The sequence below is a fragment of the Trichoderma harzianum genome (assembly GCF_003025095.1).
Source record: "Trichoderma harzianum CBS 226.95 unplaced genomic scaffold M431scaffold_16, whole genome shotgun sequence".
Lineage (NCBI taxonomy): Eukaryota > Fungi > Ascomycota > Sordariomycetes > Hypocreales > Hypocreaceae > Trichoderma > Trichoderma harzianum.
The window spans coordinates 535,236-558,065 of NW_020209264.1; the positions used below are offsets into that span (position 1 = coordinate 535,236).

General features: G+C 48.3%; 11 protein-coding genes and 1 non-coding gene across 12 annotated transcripts; 8 read left to right on the forward strand and 4 right to left on the reverse strand.

The window, feature by feature from the left end:
• Positions 1-409: 409 nt before the first annotated feature.
• M431DRAFT_125634 (hypothetical protein) lies at positions 410-2,479 on the forward strand. The gene is made up of 5 exons (XM_024912252.1): positions 410-553; positions 642-1,427; positions 1,489-1,803; positions 1,859-2,025; positions 2,080-2,479. Exons 1-5 carry the CDS (start codon positions 479-481, stop codon positions 2,240-2,242), a joined length of 1,506 nt encoding a protein of 501 aa, XP_024769571.1. The 5' UTR covers positions 410-478; the 3' UTR covers positions 2,243-2,479.
• A 205-nt stretch (positions 2,480-2,684) lies between these two features.
• M431DRAFT_499911 (hypothetical protein) lies at positions 2,685-3,607 on the reverse strand (the record flags this gene model as incomplete). The annotated part of the gene is made up of 2 exons (XM_024917856.1): positions 2,685-3,476; positions 3,503-3,607. The coding sequence occupies 2 exons, from the start codon at positions 3,605-3,607 to the stop codon at positions 2,685-2,687; spliced, it is 897 nt and encodes a 298-aa protein (XP_024769572.1).
• Positions 3,608-4,870: 1,263 nt separating this feature from the next.
• On the forward strand, positions 4,871-5,587 carry M431DRAFT_97026 (hypothetical protein; the record flags this gene model as incomplete). Its single annotated transcript, XM_024924892.1, has 1 exon — positions 4,871-5,587. The coding sequence occupies one exon, from the start codon at positions 4,871-4,873 to the stop codon at positions 5,585-5,587; it is 717 nt and encodes a 238-aa protein (XP_024769573.1).
• A 1,266-nt stretch (positions 5,588-6,853) lies between these two features.
• M431DRAFT_20372 (hypothetical protein) lies at positions 6,854-8,436 on the forward strand (the record flags this gene model as incomplete). Its single annotated transcript, XM_024913360.1, has 2 exons — positions 6,854-6,893; positions 6,946-8,436. The coding sequence occupies 2 exons, from the start codon at positions 6,854-6,856 to the stop codon at positions 8,427-8,429; spliced, it is 1,524 nt and encodes a 507-aa protein (XP_024769574.1). The 3' UTR covers positions 8,430-8,436.
• Positions 8,437-8,879: 443 nt separating this feature from the next.
• On the forward strand, positions 8,880-8,979 carry M431DRAFT_t177. The gene has a single exon. It is a non-coding gene; the product is annotated as a tRNA-Ile (tRNA).
• Positions 8,980-9,818: 839 nt separating this feature from the next.
• M431DRAFT_268489 (hypothetical protein) lies at positions 9,819-10,535 on the reverse strand. Its single transcript, XM_024913927.1, has 2 exons — positions 10,005-10,535; positions 9,819-9,956 (listed from the first exon to the last, which is right to left on the reverse strand). The coding sequence occupies exon 1, from the start codon at positions 10,260-10,262 to the stop codon at positions 10,074-10,076; it is 189 nt and encodes a 62-aa protein (XP_024769575.1). The 5' UTR covers positions 10,263-10,535; the 3' UTR covers positions 9,819-9,956; positions 10,005-10,073.
• A 949-nt stretch (positions 10,536-11,484) lies between these two features.
• Positions 11,485-12,754, forward strand: M431DRAFT_9742 (hypothetical protein; the record flags this gene model as incomplete). The annotated part of the gene is made up of 2 exons (XM_024924936.1): positions 11,485-12,104; positions 12,172-12,754. The coding sequence occupies 2 exons, from the start codon at positions 11,485-11,487 to the stop codon at positions 12,752-12,754; spliced, it is 1,203 nt and encodes a 400-aa protein (XP_024769576.1).
• A 450-nt stretch (positions 12,755-13,204) lies between these two features.
• M431DRAFT_542445 (hypothetical protein) lies at positions 13,205-14,929 on the forward strand (the record flags this gene model as incomplete). Its single annotated transcript, XM_024921125.1, has 6 exons — positions 13,205-13,351; positions 13,436-13,461; positions 13,543-13,581; positions 13,665-13,693; positions 13,765-13,910; positions 14,114-14,929. The coding sequence occupies 6 exons, from the start codon at positions 13,205-13,207 to the stop codon at positions 14,435-14,437; spliced, it is 711 nt and encodes a 236-aa protein (XP_024769577.1). The 3' UTR covers positions 14,438-14,929.
• On the reverse strand, positions 14,884-17,465 carry M431DRAFT_499916 (hypothetical protein; the record flags this gene model as incomplete). Its single annotated transcript, XM_024917857.1, has 4 exons — positions 14,884-15,028; positions 15,093-17,191; positions 17,281-17,348; positions 17,438-17,465. 4 exons carry the CDS (start codon positions 17,463-17,465, stop codon positions 14,884-14,886), a joined length of 2,340 nt encoding a protein of 779 aa, XP_024769578.1.
• Positions 17,466-19,201: 1,736 nt separating this feature from the next.
• On the forward strand, positions 19,202-19,837 carry M431DRAFT_499918 (hypothetical protein; the record flags this gene model as incomplete). The annotated part of the gene is made up of 2 exons (XM_024917858.1): positions 19,202-19,625; positions 19,701-19,837. The coding sequence occupies 2 exons, from the start codon at positions 19,202-19,204 to the stop codon at positions 19,835-19,837; spliced, it is 561 nt and encodes a 186-aa protein (XP_024769579.1).
• Positions 19,838-20,942: 1,105 nt separating this feature from the next.
• Positions 20,943-21,309, reverse strand: M431DRAFT_20377 (hypothetical protein; the record flags this gene model as incomplete). Its single annotated transcript, XM_024913361.1, has 2 exons — positions 20,943-21,175; positions 21,264-21,309. 2 exons carry the CDS (start codon positions 21,307-21,309, stop codon positions 20,943-20,945), a joined length of 279 nt encoding a protein of 92 aa, XP_024769580.1.
• Positions 21,310-21,637: 328 nt separating this feature from the next.
• On the forward strand, positions 21,638-22,615 carry M431DRAFT_20378 (hypothetical protein). The gene is made up of 2 exons (XM_024913362.1): positions 21,638-21,661; positions 21,764-22,615. The coding sequence occupies exon 2, from the start codon at positions 21,787-21,789 to the stop codon at positions 22,459-22,461; it is 675 nt and encodes a 224-aa protein (XP_024769581.1). The 5' UTR covers positions 21,638-21,661; positions 21,764-21,786; the 3' UTR covers positions 22,462-22,615.
• The last annotated feature ends 215 nt before the right edge of the window (positions 22,616-22,830 follow it).

A 22,830-nucleotide genomic window follows, 5' to 3' on the forward strand; every position in this document is an offset into this window, starting at 1 on the left:
ATCCGTATTGCCTACAGCAAAATCCAAGCCAATTGGGGTAAGATGTCGCAAATCGAGGGGCAAGCAAAGACATGAAACCCTCCAAGTGAGTAGTGTAACATTGATACAAATTTGATGCATGATTGGCCCAATATCCATCAAGTGGATGTATCACATGGGCATGAACGATCATGCCAATTTAAGCAAACAGTATCCCCGGTATGCAGCTCAACCCCTCAAGGCCCACCATGTATTAAACACGATGCTACCTTGTATAAACGACGGTCTTCGCGAGCCCCGACATTGTGTCATTGAGTCCATGCTGCCTACAAAGCTTGAATTATGTCTCCGCGGAGGCTCCGGCATGGAAACCCCATCTCTACTATTTCGTTTACTCCTTATACATTTCGATTGTGATATAAGAGGTAGCCGTCTTCTCGCTCAGTGAACTTATATTGAACTCGGATATCACTATCAAGTTATACAATAAGGCTTCACTATGCTGTTAACTGCAGAATCCCTACTCTTCTCACTACGGCCTGGAGTCGCTCTAGTGCTCTGGGCTGTAATTCTTGTGCGTATATCTCAGCGATGATTTTCTTCCAGCTGCTCACCCTGCCTATCTCGTGGAACCTGCAATGGAACTAACATAGTCAATACAGGGGTTTGTTTACCTGATCTCAATACCAATCTATAATGTCTGGTTCCATCCGCTTCGCAAGTACCCCGGCCCCCGGCTGTGGGCCGCAACTCGAATCCCATACGCCCGCATGATCTTTTCTGGAAAGTCCCATCGAAAGATTCTCGAACTTCATCAGATTTATGGAGACGTTGTGCGAGTGGCACCTGATGAGCTAGCTTACATTGATGGCACTGCTTGGAATGACATCATGGGCCATCGAAAACGAGGCCAGGGGGAGAACGGCAAAGATCCCGTATTCTGGAAGTCCCAACAGCACAGCGTCATCAGTGCTGACCGCGAAAATCATACTCGAATGAGAAGGACCCTGGCTCATGGATTTTCAGCACAGGCAATGATGGATCAGCAGCCTCTTATCCAAGGTTACGTCGACATGTTGATAAGCCGACTGCGAGACAACTGTGCCGATGGCACTCGGCCTCTGGAGATGACATCTTGGTATAACTGGGCAACGTTTGACATCATCGGCGACTTGGCCTTTGGGGAGCCATTTGGTTGCCTTGAAAACTCGGACTATCATCCTTGGGTATCTCTACTATTCACCAGAATTCGTACAAGTGCGGCAAACAATGTTTTACGCCGCTTTCCATTTGGTGAAAAACTTATCCAGCTTCTTGTCTCAAAGCAAGACCGCCAAAAGTTTCAGGAACATTACCAACTTACCCAGGAAAAGGTTAACAAGAGGCTGGCTGAAACCAATCCGCGAGCAGACTTCATGGATGTCATGACTAAAAGGGAGGGTGCCATGGTATGACTTTGCATAAAAAACAGCACCTCTGGATGTTTTTTGTCGCTTACATGATCCACAGAAATTCTCCTATCCTGAGCTTTTGGACAATGCAAGTCTGCTTATCATCGCCGGATCAGAGACAACTGCTACCACCCTATCTGGAGTCACCTATCTGCTATTGACCCACCCAGACGTTTTACAAAAGACAACGGATGAAGTGAGATCAAGCTTTTCAAATGAAAGCGAGATTGATCTTCTCAGCGTGCAGAAGCTGAACTATATGATGGCTGCGCTGCAAGAGACACTTCGAATGTACCCTCCTGTCCCAACTGCCATACCACGCAAGGCACAGCCAGGCGGCGACGTAATTTGTGGGCAGTACGTTCCAGAAAACGTAAGTACTATTTCACTTCCAGGACAAATCTCAGTCGGCTCTAACAAGATAACAGACTGTCTTGGGGATTTGGCAATGGCCAATGTACCACAACGCGAAGAACTTTACTTTGCCTGATTCCTATATTCCAGAACGATGGCTCGGTGATGCCCGATTTTCGAGTGACCCTCAAGATGTCCTTCAAGCATTTTCCTTTGGTCCTCGAAACTGTATCGGAAAGAAGTTAGTGGTTACTCTCCAAAACGTTTTATCATCGACATTCTAACATCTTTTTAGTCTTGCATATGCCGAAATGCGCCTGATTCTAGCAAAGATTTTATGGAATTTTGACATCAGTCTGCATCCTGACAGCAAAGATTGGCTTCAGGATAACAGAGCTTTTACACTCTGGCAAAAGCCAGACCTCAATATCTATATCAAGCCAAAAGAGATCTCGTAAATTGAGCCGTCATGATCTAGGATATTGGCTACTTAGCGAGCGAGCGGAAATTGTACACCTTATGTTATCATTGCCTACTTATTGTATTACCACTGTATCTAGTTTTAGTTGAATTCTTGCAGAAAAATGAGCTATAGCCGACGTCGCACCTATAAGTTGCAACATCTTTTATACCACATCACAATTAAATAACATGGCTGTTTTACTTGCTCAAGTCCCCCAAAATAAACGTTCCAGAAGGAGTATGTTAGAAGTTGCTTCATCGTGAACAACGATTCGTTCATCATAACCATCAAATAGATAGCTGGCTCAATTAGAGGACAGAAGAATAGCTAGGTCAATTCTCTCTACACACCTCGGCAAACAAATTAAGGCTATCCAAGAGAAGCAGCTACTGCAGTCTCTATATCCCTAGGCCCGCACAAGAAGATGATCATAATCCTTACAAGTTGTTCAACCAGGATGACATCTCTGTCCCAATGCGATGAGGGTGATCCTCTTGCAAGAAATGCATGCCTTTTCCAACAAAAACACCCTTGACATTTTTTAGATGATCCAAGTACCATTGAGCCTTCTCTGCAGACACAATTCTACCAGGGACAGCCCAAAAGAACAACTTGGGAACCTGCGTCTCCAGAAGCCATTCATGATAGTTTGATGCTCGCTCATATACATCAGGCGGGTGGCCTTCAATGGGAATCTCATTGGGCCACCGAAACAAAGGCTCCTTCTCGTATGGCTTTGCGTAGAAGGCCTTTTCCTCGGCAGTTAGTTTGCGCACCAAGCCTCGGTCAAGCATAACATTGATGAAGGCGTTCTGTTCAATGATGAGCTTCCGCCCAGTGGGCTCGTCCCGAAAAGCGCGAAACGTCTCTTGCGCCTTGCTGTGCGCGGCATCATCCCAGGTAGGAAATGGCCGTATAAATTCCATAAAAACAAGGCCGGCCACACGGTCTTGATGACGAAAGGCCCAATCAAATCCAAGAGCCGAGCCCCAGTCTTGAATTACGAGTATCAACTTGCCTTCAGGTATGACTTGGTCGATGAAGCCGCCCAGATATTGAGCATGCTCGGCGAAGCGGTAGGAAATGGACGGCTTAGATGAGGCGCCCATGCCGACAAGATCGGGAGCAACGCAGCGCACCTGTTCAGACACATGCGGAATGATGTTGCGCCATGAATAAGACGATGTTGGGTTACCATGGAGGAACAGGCAGTTGTTTTTGAATGGCGGCTGTCGGCTGGCGCGCCTGTATCCACGTATGCCATTTGAGCATCTTCAACACTGACAAACTTGAGATCAAAAGGGAATTCGCTCGAGACATCGGTCTCGGGGTCCCGTGGGGAGTCTGTAGAAAATGACATGTTGAGCTTTGCCGTATAGCTTGTTGGTATTAGAGGTAGTTTCAAGGTGGTTCTATGTTTTGCTACGAGTTGATCTATAAAGATTACGAGAGTCTTTCGATCCTTTATCCTTAGTTTATAGGTTGAGATTGTATTGTTCACAGCATCGCCATTCCAGGCAGGCTACGACAAAGGGTTGTACCAGAACCTCGCACTGTCCCTGCAGGTTCACTTCGACTGCTGCCCCGAGTTAGTTTAGGCTTGAAGTTAGATTTACCAGTTCTCACGGGGGCGCAACAAAACTGGAGTCTATCACTTTGCTGTCGTCTCATCAGCTTTTCTCAGTCCGGCAATAGCGACAGTACCAGTGTTTGTAAGCTCAATTCACTCTGTATTGCTAATGCTAAAAGGGCCATTATCAAGACGACACGAGAATCGACATCGAGATCACCAGTTCCAACTGGCTCCATTTCTTGCCAACTCGCCCTCCGCGGGATAGCGAGGCTTCGTAAGCAGCATTATTAACTAACATTTGCTGGACTATTACCCACCATCTCCACGACTGATCAGGCTTGTCGCATTTGCAAAATTTGATCAAGAGATACCCTTATCACCATATCCTGCGTACTAAATTGGACTCCTTACCCAACGCAAGTTTACATGATATTGCAATTTAGCCAAGATTAGTAGTATACAGCGACTTATAACAGTGAATAATATTTTTTGCTTCATTTAAGAATGTTTCTATAGTCGTTTATACTACTCAGCCTCATCAATGGGAGACCATGAGCAAAAAATGGATTTGCGAGGGTAAGAATGCACCTAAACAACCACCGGTGCCTAGACGAATATTTTGAAAGGCATGCAAGTGTCCAAATAGAATCCACGGCAAATTTCGCCGGTCCAAGTGACCCAGCGTCAATAAGCGCTCACGCTGTAGTCACCAGTTTTTGCCTTTTGGGCATGATTACCAGACCCGTGGATTGGTATTGAGCGCCCGCCATGGAGCCAAGCTCCAGCTCTAGTCTAATAGGCAGCTATCATCAGCAAGGCAGTGAGCACTTCTAATAGGCCATATTATGTCTGCTTATATCTATCTATTAAATGCGTGTAATTAGTGAATACCGAGACGCTGATAGGGCGCCTAGACGTCCCACCGACGTCCCACCTAGAAGTACAACTAGCTCGAACAGCCCATAACTTGTTTATACTCTCTCAACGTGTCATTCTTATCGTTTAGCTCGAGAAAACAAGAAGATGCAGAAAGGATCAGACACAACCGCCATGTTCCGGACAGAAGTTTTACCCGTGACCGACAAAAGAGACTTGGAGAAGATTGTCGATATCGAGGAAAGGGCATTCGGAGCGGCCTCACCTTTATTACGACTGATTTACCCCATATCGCCCTCTCCATCTTCGGCCATTCTTCGAAGTTCAAAAATCGCCAGACATGAGCATGTCTGGCAATCGGACCCAACGGTACATTACATCAAAGCGGTTACATACGAAACATCTCCCGAGGGTGCAACATCTGAACGCATAATTGGCGCAGCCGTATATAACGTCTATGAGTCCTCCCATACAGCTTCTGAACGAAATCCATGGCCTCACACTTCAGACGAAGTTCCCGAAGGAGCAAACGCGCCTCTTTGTCTTCATTACTTCGGGACATTGACTAAAGCTCGACTGGACTTTACCAATGGCGAACCACATGCATTCTTGGAGAATTTGGCTGTTGATCCCAACTTCCAGAGACGCGGAGTTGGGACAAAGCTTCTCGAGTTCATGATTTCCGATATATCTTCCAGATACGCAGATGAAGGCCTCGATAATGTCGGTTGCTGGCTGGACTCCTCCCCTTCCGGACTAAAGATGTATCAAAATCTTGGGTGGGAGGAAGTTGGTTCCAAGTCTTTTGATTTGGAGCCGTGGGGTGGTGCAAAGGGCCAAGTGCACAAAAATGTACATATGCTGAAGTCGATATCAGTTTCTGAATCTTGAGGGCAGAATCGTCATTCTCTCACAATTATCAACTCACTCAATCCTCTAATCAGATGGTGTTGCCGTTCTCAAGGTTGCCTGCCTTTAATATCACGGTGATAAGTGAGGTGTCCTCATCCTAGCAGCTTATAATTTTGTTGACTTACCATACGCTGTTGCTGAGAGTTCTTACGACGTTATTCTCCTTGGTGATACCGGGGCCTTGGATCAGCCCGTGACATTTCAAGTCCAACTACGTGAAACGCTTGTAGCTCACTACGAGAGACAGCAAGGTTATGAAGTTGCTCAAGGGAATGGAACGGCGTGCGATCTACTCCCGGATTACTTCAGGGTGCGTATATAAAGAAGTTATTATGAAAAGAGCTGCCATTTTCCAAGTTGGGGAGGCCGGGAGCAATTGAAGAGAAGTGAAATGTACAGAGGTTGAGAAGTAAACACAGCCAATCAAAACATGACCAAAGAGTTCACAGTCAAATATAAATATAAAATCTCCTGGAGCAGGATTCAACGGTCACGTCTACTCAAGTTATAGTAAGATGAATATTTCAATTAGCATTATTCCACCTTAAAGCTATTATACAATCGTCAAGAGTCTATGTTTTGGTGTATATCTTGGGTGCAGTTTATGCCCCTACACATCTGAGCATCTCTAAGTTACCAGATATAGGGATGTAGCTACTTACATAAATGAATGGTAGGATCTAACACAGTGCCATCTATTAAGGATAGGATGGGAGAACGTCGTGGGGTTCCGGCATAGTCCCCTCGCGAGAGCAATATGATTAGGCACATCACGCACTTATTTGATGGTATGATTGAAGTCGACTTCGGGTATTCATTTGCGTCGCTAGCCTATTGCGAGTATTTTAAGCCTGAGGGTAGTATTCCATTAACCTAACAGGTAAATGCCAATTTCCGCTTGTTTCGACTAATGTATTGCCACTTTAGCTCATGCTTTAGCCCATGCTACCATGTAAGCCCTATCTTTACTTCGGATGTAGACCATGCTTCGGACACAGATGTCCAATTGAGCTCCCGGTAGGATCACCTACATCGATACTAATCTATCCTTCATCTTGAGGTCTAGACTAACAGTCTAGTGTAGGATCAAGTAAGCCCGAGAACACTAAAACACACGTCAGCACCATATAAGAGACACGTACATCTCCAATATGGTCTTTGCCAACATCGCATGCATTTACTACGCGATGAATTTTTTCCGTGGATCATTCGATTCCAGATCTTTATAGCATTCAATTGAACATTATGTCTTTATCTGAAAAGTACACGCTGTTGCGAGAGTCTAGTATGCCAGCGCCACCGACACGCCATCAGCAAACTAACATTTAGCATCACAGGCCTCTACGACCGCATGTTTTACTGTTTTCATCGCCTAGGCATCCAATCGAACATCCTTGTCTCAGCAGAATATTCCTCACATGGTAGAACCCTATCGGATGATAACGTTTACGCAGCTCTTGCAACTGTGATCAAGGCACACCCACCACTATGTGCCGTCGGCGTGAGATTGCCATCTTCCAGCACCGGAAAGCATAGCCTCCATCTCGCGTTACTCCACAAAATTGATCTGCATAAATGTGTGGTGTTCATGGATGGTGACGAAGACTCGGAAGTTGGCCCAGCTCTCCTTGAGAATGCGCACAACACGTGGGACTGGACCGACGATGAACCAGACGCTCCTTGGTGGAAAGTGCTTGTTGTTGGAAGGAAACACGTCGTGTTTGTGTACCATCATTTCGTTGGCGATGGCATGTCAGGCACAGTATTCCATCGCGCGTTTCTCGCCGCCCTCATCTCCTTACCTCTCGATTCGAAACCGGTGTCAACTCAACTCTCACTCACTTACCCTTCCCCCATCCAATACCCACTTGAGCCTACCGAGCATTCAAACGTTACGCCATCTATTCCTAGACTACTCTGGAAGATGCTTGTTTGGTATCTGCTTCGCCTCTTCTTTGGTGGGAAGCTTGTCTTTGGTGATCTTCCCCGGCCTCGACCATACGCTCAATCAGTAGTGGCAAAGACTGTTTACACAAACCGAACAATCACCGGAGTTTCGAGTTACCGCATTCCCTCGCATAAAATGCGTGCTGTGCTCTCTGCCTGCCGTGCGAATCAGACGACATTCACACCTCTGCTGTGTACGTTGCTGAATCTCACTCTCGCAACTGATTTCTATCCTCAAGCGATGTTTGGCGCGTCACGATTTGCCTTTGATCTTCGGCCGTATCTCCCAGCAGCCCAATTCGGCGACCTGGTTCGCAGCAATGTGATTATGAATGCCGCCGCAGGTTCGGCACATCTTCACTACTTGGAGCCATTCCGCAAGGCTGTTGCAAAATACAGCGGCTCAAATGAGGAAGCCGTCAAAGCTTCCTTGTTTCGCAGTACTGTATGGCAACTGGTCCGAGAACACAAGTCAAAGATGGACGGTGATATCTACGGGTCTATCCGTGACTGGATGGCGGGTACACTAATAGGGAGTACTATCGAGGATTTCATGACCACCTCGATGCCAAGGATAGGACATTTTACTAGCGATACATATCTGGTCTCCAATCTCGGGCTGTTCTCGAGTATCCCAAAGGGAGTTACGACGACGGGTGATGCAAAAGAGACGTGGACTATCGAGGACATGCAATTCTCGGCTGCTGCGACGAACGGGAATGTAGGATCTCGCAGTCTTGTCCTAAACGTTGCTGGTGTGGCTGGTGGTGACACAGTCATCAATGTGTCATATGAGGATGGCATTATAGACCGAGAGACGGTGGACGCAATTCTTAGCAAGGCGATGGAAAAGCTAGATTGGCTTCTTGAGTAATGTACAGCGGCATGATATCCAAGTTTGATCGTCTACCCTTCGTATATTGCCTAGGGGCATCGTGGCCTCTCATATTTGCGATGCGATACGCCTCTTTGAGGCAGTCAGCTGCATTGCCTTGAGAAGATGAGTCCTCGCGGATCAAGTAGTTCGCTCTGAGGCCATCACCAAATTATTGCAACTTCGAGTTGAGTTCACTGCAAGCTCATTCATTCCCACACACGTATATCAGCGTCATCTCGGCAGGAGCCACTACCTACCTTTCAGAAAAACTGCCGAGAAATGTTTAGAGCTTCATTTAACTCTTCATGAAGGCAGATAGAGGCTTATAAATAGAAAGCGGATGTTTGTATTTCCATCCATAGCAGGTGAAGCTCATGGTGAGAGTAATGCAGTGGGTACCGGAGTTATATAATTAGGATATCCCAAAGGTTGAACAACAATTCGAGCGCTTCCGTAGCTCAGTTGGTTAGAGCTTCGTACTAATACTAGAGCCTCGGCTCAAATATTGGTAATGCGAAGGTCGCAGGTTCAAGCCCTGCCGGGAGCAAATGCCCCAGATGCGTTTCGAAAACTTCTTTTTTTGCAAATTTTTTGCTCTTAGTTTTTTTAGTACGTCGTCATATTTTGCTGTGGGAACAGCACAGCATGTGCCCCTCTATGAAGAAGACATGCCGTCAACAGATCCATGCGTCCATGCAAGGCTTGTCCGGATCAGGCCCTTGTTCCGGGATGTGCTCAGATGACAAGCCGCTGTATTTTAGTGAGCCCGCCGCGATATCACAGCAGTTGTTCCGCTAAACCAAGAATTGGCTACAGTGGTGGTCCAAAAGTGACGATGCACCCCACTTTAGTCGGAAACCCTCATCATGACCACGCAACTTCAAACGCGATTTTCTTAGCCAAATTGCGGTCAAATTTGTTTTAAATTAAAGATCTAGATTCTTTAGAGTGTATAGTTATATGCAGGCTATTTTAATACTTCGTATACCAGCCGTGGGCGGCGATAACGGCCGCTAGTCTCCGCGGCATCGATTCTACAAGCTGTTGTAATAGGTCTTCCGAAAAGTCCTCCTATACCTCGATCGCGGCCTTGCAAAGCCGTTGAATTGATCTCTTTGTCTTTGGTATTAATGAAAGTTTGGGATATCTTTTGTATATCTCTTCCTTTAGCAGTTTCCATAGGTTTTCGATGGGGTTAAGATCGGGCGAATACGGCGGCCAGTCGACGATCGTAAGGCTATTCTCTTGCGCCTAATTTCTTAACCAATCTTGCACTATTTGCGCTGTATGTGTAGAGGTATTATCTTAGGCGAATATTAAACCAGGTTCGACGATTGTAGGTAATTGATCTTAAAGGTATTTGAGTATTCTGCGATTTGTAATGCCGCTGCGGGCAGATTCGGGGTTTCTGAGTAATGGGTAAAGAGATATATAAGAACTAAATAAAAATATACCCTAGAATATCTGCGAATGGCGCGTTAGCTTGCCTCGAGGCTGTATGAAGACTGGATCTAGGCGTTCTCTCTGTAAAGAGGTTAAAAAAGAGTTAAAACGGCGCGCAAAATCACGTACTTTGCGGCAGAAAACCCAGGCCTGCCTCTTGCCTTAGCCTTTTGCGATTGTTGACTCGTTACTGAAGATCTAACGCCTCCAAAAGCTAGCTGGTTGATTATAGTGTGCTAGGGCAAATTCCAGGCGTTTTTGAGCAGCTTCTGGCGTTAGGAGCGGGCGCCGCAGGGTACGTTGGTGATAGACGCCTTCTGCCTGAAGGTATTGCGTTATGGTCTGCCTAGAGACCGCTAGACCGGCTGCGGCGATGAGATTAGGCATCTTGATGAAAGGATTTTGATGAATAACTCGGAAAATCGATCTTTTATCTCGTTCTGACAGCTTGGGTGGCCGCCCTGATCGACGTTGACTTTTTGCACTTTCTTGCGTCTTGTAGCGCTGGATGATACCAGACACGGACCCTGGTGACACTCCTTCTCTGACAGCGATACGGTGCTACGTTTCGCCTAATTTATATATTATTCGAATCCTCGTCCTTTTATGAGGACTATATTTAAGTCTGGGAGTAATTGGAGGCATATTCGTTAAGAAAATTCAATTTAAAGATTAATAGGTTATTTAATTGAAAATCAAAAACGCGACGCGGTCGCAAGGTAGGTGGGGCTTGCATCGATACTTTTGGACCACCACTGTACTAATAGATGGACGCCTAGCGATTGCTTGCCCAGAGAAAGAGCTCCAGTCCTTTTGACGGATATTCTAAAGCATCTACAACACATGCATCTTTTATAATGGCCAAATTCTGGTGTATCAACCATTACCCTCTTTACCCTTGATTCGGGCTATAAATATGTTTGTTCAATTTTGTGTAACGAAATCCCGCCAAGCTTGTGAACGCAACACACAAGACAATTTCCAAGACTTATATACAAGTCTCCAAGGCAATAATAATCCTCCTCAACACTGCAAAACTACATCACGAGTCTCAATATCCGTACTCTCACAAAGTAAAAGCCCAACAAACACGTTCCACTTGGGCCCTGACAAGCACATGCTCTCTGTTTCATATCCCCTCAATCAAACCCCCCCCCCCCCCCAAAAAAAATAAAAGGCACCCGTGCCAACGAACCTATGATATCTCCCTTCACACTCTCTCTTGTGCCACCTCGTCCGACAATGATGGCGTGTCCGCACTAACACCAGCTCGCCTTACCTGCCTCTTCCGCCTCTTGGACGAATGCTGGACAACTGACTGTCAAGCACCGCACTGGAAAAATGTAACATGTAACCGACGTCCGGAAAACGGATTTGCTTCGTTCTTTGCCCAACCGGACAATGAACAACGTCTGTTAAGGTTAAAGACAGAGCGAACTCCGGTTCTGCAGTGAGGCGAGTTGCAGCAAATGACCACATCTGTGGCCGTCTTGATTCATCTGCACGAGTTTCCTCTTTCAACATCCCTAGAGACAAGCAACAGGCATCTATATCGCAAATCTCCCACAACAATCATGGAAAATGTCTGCCGTGATTTCAGAGCGGCATCATGAACTCCTGCGGGCGAGAGGGGCGTCCTGACATGTACGGTCTGGGCATCCGCCTCGGAATCTATTTCCAGTGGTTTGGCGAAATTATCGTCGAGTTCTTTGACGACACAGACGTCTCGGATATACGACTACTAGGCCTCCTTCTCTCTGGCGCCGTTGTTCTGGCGCTGCTTGTCGAGATTGTGAACCACAATGTTCAGGCAGCCGACATTTACATCATGCTCCAACTTGCTGGTGGCTCATACATCTTTCTCATACCTATATATATCTGGAAGACGCTCACATGTTGTGACCGCAAATGGGATCCGTTGAAGTGGACGAGGGAAATCCATGTGCCGGTTTATGGCGTCTCGACCATGATAGTCATGGTCATCATTTCATCTCTTCAACTCTGGTTCTTTAGCACTTACATGCCGACCAGAGGGCACCAATGCGAATATTACGGCTTCTTCTTCACAAAGGTCAAACTCGACAACGTCGGATTCATTGTGGTCAATATCATCTTGCACATCATTGTTATTCTCGTTTGCGTTGGAATCGTCCTGTCGTATACGGGGTTTTGGAAAACACAGTTTCGAATACGCAGACATCGACGTCGAAAGAAGCATCGTACAAGACAGTCAGTCAGCCTCCCCTCCCAATGCCCATATGATCATCCAGTGCTGTATCTGACAGGAGAGCCCTAGGCCAGAACAAGATAACCAAGAGCGCATTGCCAGACGGGAGCGTGCCAGACAGGAACAAAAAGATCTCTTGCGCACCATGCGGAGCATATCCAACCTGGTTGTGTACGGACTTCACATCACTGCCATTGAACTGACGATCAAATGGAACCAGTTTGACAATGTCGACGGGGTCAACACCAGCGGACAGACAATTCCGCTGCTGGTTAGCCTCGGTATCCTGATTCGCCTCATTGTATCTCACTATGCAGTCCAGGGCGACGGCACATCGACAAGTGTTGGGTCTCGTCCTCGACCTGGGGGCTCCGGCGGAAGTCGAGGATCGAATCGCCAGACTCAAAATGAAGCTCAAGACGCGACTCCTCAGATGGGAGATTTAGATGAATTCATAGCTGGAATTACACTGGACAACGTGAGCGAGTATTTCGCCCACGGTTCTGAGGCTTACTGGTATGCTAGGACGGCGATCCAGAGGCGCGAGGCTGAGGAAGAAGCAGCGGCGAGGGCAAGATTGGCTGCAAGGGGAGTGTTTCCTCGGCCAGCGCGGATTTACTCGAGAGGCGTGGAGATTGTGCAGGAGGTGTAAGAAGACATGGAGAGCAAGAGTTTAATGACGAGTATGTAAGATGGGATGATGAGGTGAAGAGGCTATGGCGGAGAGAGATTGGTTGAATATGAGACGGCACGTGATTTCAATTGTGTGCAATCAAGATGAATCAAATTCAAGAATCTGGAATTCCAATTATTCTGATTTTAAATTATTGTCGCTCCAATATAACACTGCTTTTATACTGTAATATAGTCCCCAGCTTAACGTTTTCAGGCCATCAAGGTCATCTCCATCTGCCAGGCACAAAACAGCCTCTGATTCGACAAACCCCCCAGCTCGCCGCCCCGCAACCGCCCATCACCCAAAGTAAACAAAATCAGCTAGAGCCATCTTCTGTCCCAAGATCGGACCTGGAATCTTACCATCGTCATCATCATCTCTCCTCTTCCTCTCTTCCTCCATTCAACTCCAAGTCCGCCCTCCGCCATGGACAAGGAAGCCAGAAAACCATCTTCCAAGTCCGCGTCGTCCAAAGACAAACGGCCCAAGGACAAGGAGAAAGACAAGGCAAAGGACGACTCCAAGGTGCACAAGCTGTCGCTCAAGGGCAGCTCTAGGCTGGTTGCTGAATTTGTATGTCTGGCTTGAGGCCTTCATCTCCCTTGTCAATTGGTACCAGCGATAGTTTTTCTAACAGCTTTTTCTTCTCGTCTCTAGTTCCAATACTCGATACACACAATCCTGTACGAAACACGATCTCTCAAACCTACCGGAATTCCTCCTCGGTGTCGAACGAAGAACTGACGGTGCTTCTCCCATGACAGATTCCAACGAGGCGTCTACCCAGCCGAAGACTTTACAGCGTACGACACACTCACCTCCCCAGAGCCCCCAAACCACCCGATCGATAAAAAACACCATCCGCTAACACATCTCCAAACCACAGCGTCAAGAAATATGGCCTCAACATGCTCGGTACTATCACCTCCCTCCTAAGACATCGACAGCCAAACACGAAACTAACCTTGCGATCCCGTACTCTCTAGTCTCCGCCGATGACCAAGTCAAAGCCTACATCAAGAAAATCATGAGCCAGCTCGACAAGTGGATGATTGGCGGCAAAATCTCCAAGCTCGTCATCGTCATCACCGACAAAGACACGGGCGAACACGTCGAGCGCTGGCAATTCGATGTACGACGCAAAATCTCCCCTTCACCACCACCACCATCCTACATCCACCCACAATCGAGAAGATAAAAGAAGAAGGAAAAAAAGCTAACATTCACCGCTCCCAACCACAAAAGGTCCAAATCTCAGCTCCTCCACCAAAATCCAAATCCAAACCCCCCACAGACCCTTCCACCACCACCACCGCCAACGAAGAACAACAACAGCAACAGCAGCAACAACAACAAGAAAACGCCGCCTCCTCAACAAACCCCCTCTTCGCCGAAAAAGACAAGCCCGAAGCCGAAATCCAGGCCGAAATCGCCGCCATCTTCCGCCAAATCACCGCCTCCGTCACCTTCCTCCCCCAGCTCAGCGGCGACTGCACCTTCAACGTCCTCGTCTACGCAGACGCCGACAGCGACGTCCCCGTCGAGTGGGGCGACTCGGACGCGAAAGAAATCGAGAACGGCGAGAGGGTCCAGCTCAGGGGCTTCAGCACCGCGAACCACCGCGTCGATACGCTCGTTAGCTACAGGTTGGGAGACTGAAAATGAATTTTGAATGATGAAAACTATATAATAATATGGAACTGATAGATGGAACGGGGGTTGGCCAGGTTGGGGTTACGGTTTACGAGGCTTTGTCCCTTGATTTGACTGGCCGTGTGCAAACGAGACAATGGGCTTTTTGGTACGGCGTTAGAACTGGAATAAATCGGTGCATCATGCAGCTTTTCACGAGATTTCGTCGCAGGCTAGGGAGATATATATTGATGAATATTCTCTTGTTGGTATCGATCTCTCTGCAGTATTTCATCTATATCGGATGCAAATGGGCAAACAAACCCCTTATTCATGACCCCTCAAACCAGCACCAATGACCAGGCTCACACCTCCAAACAGTCTCCAAGCGTTGCCATACGAACGAGGCAACGCATCAAACGCCGTCTCTCCGAATGCCCCGTCACCTATAAAAAAACGTATTGACCTCTTCTTCAAGTTCTCTTGAAAAAGTACACATATGCGAACTTGCGCATTTCCTCAACGTCGTGAGCTTCCACGACCTTTTCGTCGTTGAAGAGCACCCATGTGGGCGTCTCCCTGCCTTCCAAGGATTTGCGAATAAAGGCAACGTAATGACTGATGAGAAGCTGTTAGTCTACTGGCAAAGATGAGAGATACATTCAAAGAGATGTATACTTACCCGGCGTGAATGCTTGTGCCCTTGTGGCACACAATAGACTGCAGCTGGAACCTTGCCGGCAGTGTAGCGCTTCCAGCAGGCTCTTTAGGAGATGTATCTGCTGCTGCGCCCGAGTTCTCGTCCTCAGTGATGCCCTGGTCGTCAGGGTGGTTAAAGAGCCACTCAACAGCTCGCTCGACATCGCCACCCGTTTCTTTCAATGCCTTTTTAGCTTGAGGAGCACCAAATCCCATGGCGCCCAGCATCTCAATCTTTTCGGGGTCAGCGGTGCCAGCATCTCCCGACCCAGATCCTAAATCGAGCGGCGCATCAATATCGGCATCATCGAGGTGTGCAAATAGCCACTCCATGGCCGCATTTGCATCAGAGTTACCCGTCGCGTGCAAGGCCTTCTCAGCTCGGTTCAGCGGAAAGCCCATGGCCTCGAGCTGTGCAACTGCTGTTGCATCTGCCACAAATGCGGGAGCCTTGTTTTCAGGCTCTTCCGGCAGCAACTCTTCCGACGGCTGGAGTCCCTTGGAGAGGTAGTCGTCCAGCAAAAATGGTTCGTCTGGGACAATGACGGGGACATCAATCTTGATAGGGACCCAGTTGACAACGGCCATCTTTCGTGCATTGACGGCCAAAACGTTGGGGAATGTCTTGAAGAGCGACTGCTTGGTGAAGCCCGCCTTGCTACCGCACGATGAGCATGTCAACTCGACTTTCTCGGCGCCAGTAAAGTTGTCCAAACATTCCTTCAGAGTGACTGGCTTGTAGGCGTTGGCCGTCTCGCCACCCTCGCTTGTCTCGAGCTTCTCCAACGGCACGTCGATGAATATGTTGTCCTGTTCATTAGAGCTGTACCTAACCTTGTGGCATCCGAGACACTGCAGCCGCTGCTCTAGAACGAATCGGAATTCGGCTGTGGGATCCTTTTGGCCGTCTTCGTTGTGTGGTGATCGACTAATCAGCTTGAAGAGATGCTGGAAAAGTTCAAAGGCGTCTTGCTGTCGCATGGTGGAAAATTCCTCATGGCCTCTACCTATCAGATGCTTGAACATGGCTGGTGCCAATCCTCTCTGGTAGGCAATCTCCGATCCCGATCCTACAGAGGTATCAGGCTCTGAATACCGGCCGGATAACAGGCCGTGGGCAATCTTTCTCAACTGAGTCTCAAGATCGGCTGCAGGCTCCTGGATGATGGGCAAGTCGTTGTCAGCACTGTAGTAGCGCTGCTGGAACGAGGGCATGTCGAATAGGCACTGGATGATGCTGGCTAGGTAACAGCTATTGCCAAGATTCTTCAGTCCAGTGAGGCCGGGTCCAAACACAGGCTTCAGCTCTTGGCCATCTTCTGTGGTCATGCTAAAGTCCCATTTGAGGTTCTGCTCAATCTGCATCTCCGTCAAGCTCTTCTCCGTCTTTTGGCGCTCGGCTAGGATGATTCCCCAATGGGCCAGATGGTCGCCGAGAAGCTCGTCGATGCGCTCCTCGTCGCACCTATAGCAGTAAATATCGGCAGTGCCCTCTGGTGTAATAGATCCAAGCTTGACAGCCACGCCGTGGCCAGATTCGGTGGCATGGCCCAAGGCGTGCGAATTGCCGTCAACGCCACCCATCTGCTTCCGGCCACAACCCAGGTTTCCACATTCCAGGCAAAGCCAAAGGTTCTCTCTCAGATCACAGCCTGAGCAGTGGCCAAGCTCTCCCTGCTCGATTTTGCGGGAAGGATGCTGCTGCATGGTCAAGATGTGCTCGCACGTCGTGAGCTCTTGCTCCCACGCCTTGACCTCTTCCTTTCGGCAAAAGGTGTGCGCCTTGAGAATGCCATCGACGATGGGGGCTAGCTTCGCATTCGTCGTGTCCAGTTCGACTTGGCACTCGATGCATTTAGCGGCCAGAGCAGTGTCGTATCGATCTTCTTCCGTCTCGGCCGCGATGGCAAGCTTGGTCATCTTGGCGGGGGGTTCATCGCGATGGATCGCCTTTCGGGTGCGGCGGATATTGAGGGCAAGCGGGTGGCCCCAGACTGCGTTGTGAAGCAGAGAGTGCTCCCGATCACCGGTGCAGCCTCCGTTGAAACACTGAAGGCAGACATCGAGGCCTCCAGCGTTGTCCTACAAAGAAAAAAAATAGAACAAGATGGTGAGTTTTCGCGGGGCTGCAGCCTAGAGAGGGGGAGCTGGGCGGCTGTTTATGCACGTACAATCGAGTCAAAACATTGTGTGCAGTCTTCCTTGTACACAGACTGGACGGGAGTCGGCGGTTTGAGCTCTATGAAGACGAAAGATGAGCTTTCTTGAGCTTCAAGGCAGCTGGAAGAGCTGCGAAGCGCAAGCTGGCGGGGTAAGGATTTGACGTACCGATGGACTCGAGATGCGGGCACGACATGTCTTTGGGTGGCAGACAAGAGAGAGCAGAAGATCGTGACGAAGAGCTTAGTAGGACGGCGAAGCGAAAGGGAGCTGTAGAAGCAGGCGGTTGTCAAGTGAAAGAATCAACGACAAAGTTCTGTGATGGATGCTGTTTTGGAGTTGCTACAGGCACGCACTAGCTGTAGCGCAAGCCGAGGGCGCTATCGATTGGGCGATTAGTGGGTGCCGCAGTGAAGCTCAGTGACTGCAGCACCACCTAAGCGGCTGCTGCCAGGCACCCACCACTAATCCAGGCTGCCCCTCGATGACGGTATCGGGACTGGACAGACGGTGGAGGGGCAAAAGCTGAAGATTTTGTGTTGCATGATTCAACGGGCGCGCTGTCGAAGATTTGTCATTTCTTGAATACCTCGAATAAGAGAGGAGCTGGCCTCGATCGCTAGTATAATAATAGGGAATACTGCTTAACTGCTGTTATTCTGCCATATTGAATATGTAGATGCAGCGAGTTATGTGCCGGACAGCCTCTTTAATAAATGACATCATCCCGTCTTCTCACGTCCCATCCCATCCAACGCGGCGGCCCTCATGTCGATTTGCCCAGAACAGACAGATCTGGGACGGTCAGACTGCGGGGTTGCAGCGAATGCTTGGCTGACTGATATTTCCAGAGTGGGATCCAATACTGTGCCAACGCCGCAAATGTTCCGCAGCCCGTCCAAATTTTAGGTTACCAGTGCCGGAGTCGTGACAATGCCCGACAGAGTCAAAGTGCAATCAATCATTGTATCAGACATCAGACAAGCATCAACATCAATGCTCATCTTGTTCAAGCGGTGTCTAATACAGAATCGGCTCGGCGCAACTCTGCACTCAAAACCCCGAGCCAACCCCAGCTTGGCTTTATATGAGTACACATCAGGCACTCTTCTCCGTGCAGCTCGGGGAATTCAGCAGCCCCTTCGTTTCGCCTTCCACAGTCCAAATCCTTCCTCCATCCTCCCGCCTCTCAATTGTCAAGCTACTCTGCATCCAGTAAAACGCGTCACCCTCCAGGGTAATACGGAGCAAATGAGTTGCAGCCCCCCCTCGGAGGACGTGTCAAAGTCCGAACCGGCTTGTGAATTTCGCGTCCCTCTGTCGCCTGGCCACGTGACCTATCCCCGTCTCACGTGCATCTTATCAGATTGATTTCCAATCTTTTTGCGGAGCTTTTGCACGCATTTACGTATTTGCATCAGAATCTGATAGATGACTCAGCTGTTCCAGCAATCTAATTGGCTTCCAGCTCCGACAAGGACCGAGCTCCACAACTTTGCACAGACGTAATGGCCGAGAGGGGCGACGTCGCTGATTGGCCACCGGCGAGGCGCACTTGGCCGAAATCGCCATCCGCACCCGGGGCTGCTTTTCCTGCTGGATTTTCTTGGGGAATTGATTAAGCGGCTGCTCCTCATCTTTGGAACCTTCGTCATTTGCCCTCATTCTTACCATCTTCACTCTTCCACCATCTTATCAATCGCCTCACCTCAATTCCCAACGCAAATCTTCCCGCCGCAGCTCCTTAACCTGATCACAGCGCAGTATCGCTCATCATCAGCCGCATCACATTCGCATCCGAGCAGGTTCTCGATCATCTTGCTTGCAGCTTAACTCCGCCCGCCCACATCACAAGCACAGCGGCCTGCGAATTCAGATATTCGCCTCTCCCCATCCCAAATCAACAAAATCCACCCTTCACAACCGTTCAAAATGTTCTCCAGAGGCCTCCGCGTCATCTCACGGCAAGCTATCGCTGCCCCCCTCGTCAGACCAGCTCTCGCTGCTCGACAGCTCGCTCCCGTCGCATCCATCGAGGCCAAGCGATCCTACCACGAGAAGGTGCTGGATCACTATGCGCGGCCGCGAAATGTTGGCTCCATGAACAAGAGCGACGCTGACGTCGGCACCGGCCTTGTTGGCGCTCCTGCTTGTGGCGATGTCATGAAGCTGCAGATCCGAGTCGACCCGGAGACACAGAAAATCTCCGAGGTCAAGTTCAAGACTTTTGGCTGCGGCTCCGCCATCGCCTCCAGCAGCTACCTGACTGAGCTTGTCCGCGGCATGAGCCTCGACGATGCCGGCAAGGTCAAGAACACTGAGATTGCCAAGGAACTCTGCCTGCCCCCCGTCAAGCGTATGTATTTCCATTACCATATACCAACCAAGTCTTTCGTTATGCGACAACGTCTTACTGACTCTATGTCTACAGTGCACTGCTCCATGCTTGCTGAGGACGCCATCAAGTCCGCCATTTCTGACTACTACACCAAGAACCCCTCACGGAAACCCACCGACCTGAGCGGCACCGGCATGAAAATGCCGGCTGCCGAGGCTGTCGCCGCCTAAGCGCATCCTCGACATCGGTGAGATTGAAGACGACGAGAAAAACACAAAAAAAGAAAATGTCTACTCTCTGTTTCCTACGAATTTCTTTTTTCGCCAGCGATGGTATGGGATGAAGATCGAGCAATACATATAACTCAAATTGTATGTGGGAGTAGGCCACAAAAAAAAAACAGAAAATGAGAAAAGACTCATATTGAGAGGCTTCTTCCATCGGGATACTATTCTGATTCAACTTCTTTTTCCCCCATTCACTTTTTTTTTTTTTTTCCACGGTTAAAACGGTATCGGAGATGAATAATGGAGCGTGTCCACTACCAGAAATCGAGTAGTGAAGGGGCTGGGCAAAGAACAAAACAATGTATGTACTTTACTTGCGGCTTTTCAACAGTCGCTGAGAGGAATTTACGATGGGCCAGGATGAAACTGTAAAAGTAGAGACGCAAAAGCTACTCTTAAAAACATTTGATAACCAACCACTTGACAATATTCGCTGCTTCTTCCCAACCGTGTCTTGCCCTGCTTTATCTATCTCCTCCGTACAGCTTCACTCATCCTCTCCAACTTCAACTTAGTAAACTCACTCATTTCACATTCACCGGCCTCTTACTCGTTCTTACTCTTACCCCGGGAATCTTGCGCGCTATTGCTTTTCTTAGTCTCCAATTCGCCGCAAGCGCCGCACGCGCATAGACCCGGGCCGCCAGCAAGGGCCAAAAAGAGAAGAAGAAAAAAAATCTCGCATTTCTTCCCCGAAAAGTCCGAGCTTGTTGCCGACAGCATGCCGAGTTTGGGATCTGTATCCACATGATTCAAGATGCCGGGATCGAGCTGAAGATGAATGTTTGTCTTGTTACGGGTTGTTTACTTTCATGTACCTAACTTGTATTCAAGTTTCTCAGGTTTCTCTTTTCTGTTATCAGATGGCTTCTTACGGTCACAGAGGTAGACTTGCGAAATGAGTCTGTCACATATGAGCTACACTGTTCCAGTCTTGATTGCTCAGCTAAACACTACATAGGGAAACTTGTACTAAATGAATGAATCTCAATAAGTTGACACCCAATTCCCAGAACCTTGTTTCATATCGTAACCGTGCCGTCAATAATCAATAACCGTCGATCCAGATCACGTCGCCCGTCTCTTGCACCGAAGCCGGCCAGAAGACGCTCGCGTTATCACCCTCGTTGCCCGCAGCGGCAAAGATAATGATGCCGCCATTATTGGCATTGAGAACAGCTCTACTAATCGGTTCAAGTTCGTTGTCGTACCTGGGAAAGCCAAACGACAGAGTTAGGATGTCAACGCGGTCTTTGCCCTCCTGGGAGAAGTGGGTGATTGCTTGATACCAGACTGGTCAACGAAATTGCTACAGTCAAACAGCCGCTGTTGTCTTCAGCAGCTGGAGGTGCAGCTACAAATTGCTCACTACGCTTCGGACTGAAGGTAGCGTCAGAGCGGTCACCTTTGGTCATCATGGAGATATCACAGCTTTCTCATCGATCGCCGTGGTACTTGGAATCCCCCGTGCCAGCCTAGGCACTATCTGGGATATAATGTACTTGTATTCTCATCAACATTCTGAAACTCAACGAGCACTGCATTATCACGTGGTTGCCTTTTCTTCCATTGGCCATATAGGCGCCATGTACGACAGTATACGCGCCGTGTACGACAAGCATCCAGTCGTTATAAACTCCTCTCTTCTACAGCTCCATTTCCCACTGAAATCAAATCTATCACAAAAATCTGTTATGTTCATCTACCCCAACCTGTGGCCATAAAGTGATCTTTATCCTTGCACCGGGACAGAAGCGTCGCAAGAATGCAAGTACCAGCTAAATCCATGAGCAACGAAGCCTTGTGGAAACATTGTACACTTTGCAAACCCAGACGTGAATCATGGCACTAACTTTTTGTTTTTACCAGAGCTACTCAATACTCATTCTAATATGAATTTTTTCAAGAAAAGCTACTTCTTAGCCCCAACATGGGATCTAGACCCATCGGAAATTGCCCTCGGAAGCGTCATTGCGGATATTACAACCCCTCAAATGTTTATATCTAATAAGGACCTGCCAACTGAAATCGACAAGAAAATACACAGTTGGGAAGTTAAAGGATGCTCGGGCGGTATGAAGCATTGGCGTAAAGGGGGTATTGGACTGTTCACGACCTTGTTACAAGCTATAAAATCTTACTTCGCGATATCTTACGTTTCGACGTTATCGTCGGAATTTAAGTATACTTGTGAGTTGATTGAGACACGAACATTCGCGCTCTCACCGCAGTTTGTTGCAAAGGCTGCAGCCGATCCAGCTGTTGCGACTTTTCTTAAAACGGGAGATAAGGTTTTTATCATCACCGGCGTCAAGATCGCCAAAACGTTGGACATTATTACAATAAAAGTAATGGAGAACAGCACAATCGTCCAAGCGAGCGCTGGAATTCCAATACCTGACTTGCAGATCAAGGCCGAGGCTGGGCAAGATCATGGAAGATATCACACACACACGCAAAGGATTGACGGCCCCATCCTATTTGCCTTCCAAGTCGCCAGACTTCGCCTTAATCGGAAAAATGTGCCAACTATCGAGGACTATGCAGGCATGGAAATACATCCATAGAGGGATAATGGGACTGGGTTACGAAGGTATAGTTGATTTAAGAGACTTGTGGAGGGTTTGAGGAGACGACGAGAAATATTAAATCATTGCTCCACATATGAACTAGATACGCATTATGTCGAATTGAATACGGCAAATGTGAAACTCTACAGTCACCTCTGAGATAATAGAGGCAGTACACGAAGTTATTTTGCCATGAAAATAGATTGGTAAACCATGTGGCCTCCCTTCCACGGACTTCTACGGAGATCTTTCATACAATGACAACAGATCAATTTTGATAAGACCAGCCAGGCTTGTTGCCATTCTGTCACCGAAACATGAGTTTGATGTTAGATGCTAGGATCGAAACGAAGACGAATGTATTAC

Excerpts from the sequence above, each read along its gene's own strand:
- M431DRAFT_125634 (XM_024912252.1), top strand. The coding sequence starts at position 479 with ATGCTGTTAACTGCAGAATCCCTACTCTTCTCACTACGGCCTGGAGTC. Across the intron at positions 554-641 it reads TGCTCTGGGCTGTAATTCTT|GGGTTTGTTTACCTGATCTC; the intron begins GTGCGTATATCT and ends TAGTCAATACAG. Across the intron at positions 2,026-2,079 it reads CGAAACTGTATCGGAAAGAA|TCTTGCATATGCCGAAATGC; the intron begins GTTAGTGGTTAC and ends ACATCTTTTTAG.
- M431DRAFT_268489 (XM_024913927.1), bottom strand. The coding sequence starts at position 10,262 with ATGCCTAATCTCATCGCCGCAGCCGGTCTAGCGGTCTCTAGGCAGACC.
- M431DRAFT_20378 (XM_024913362.1), top strand. The coding sequence starts at position 21,787 with ATGAATTTTTTCAAGAAAAGCTACTTCTTAGCCCCAACATGGGATCTA.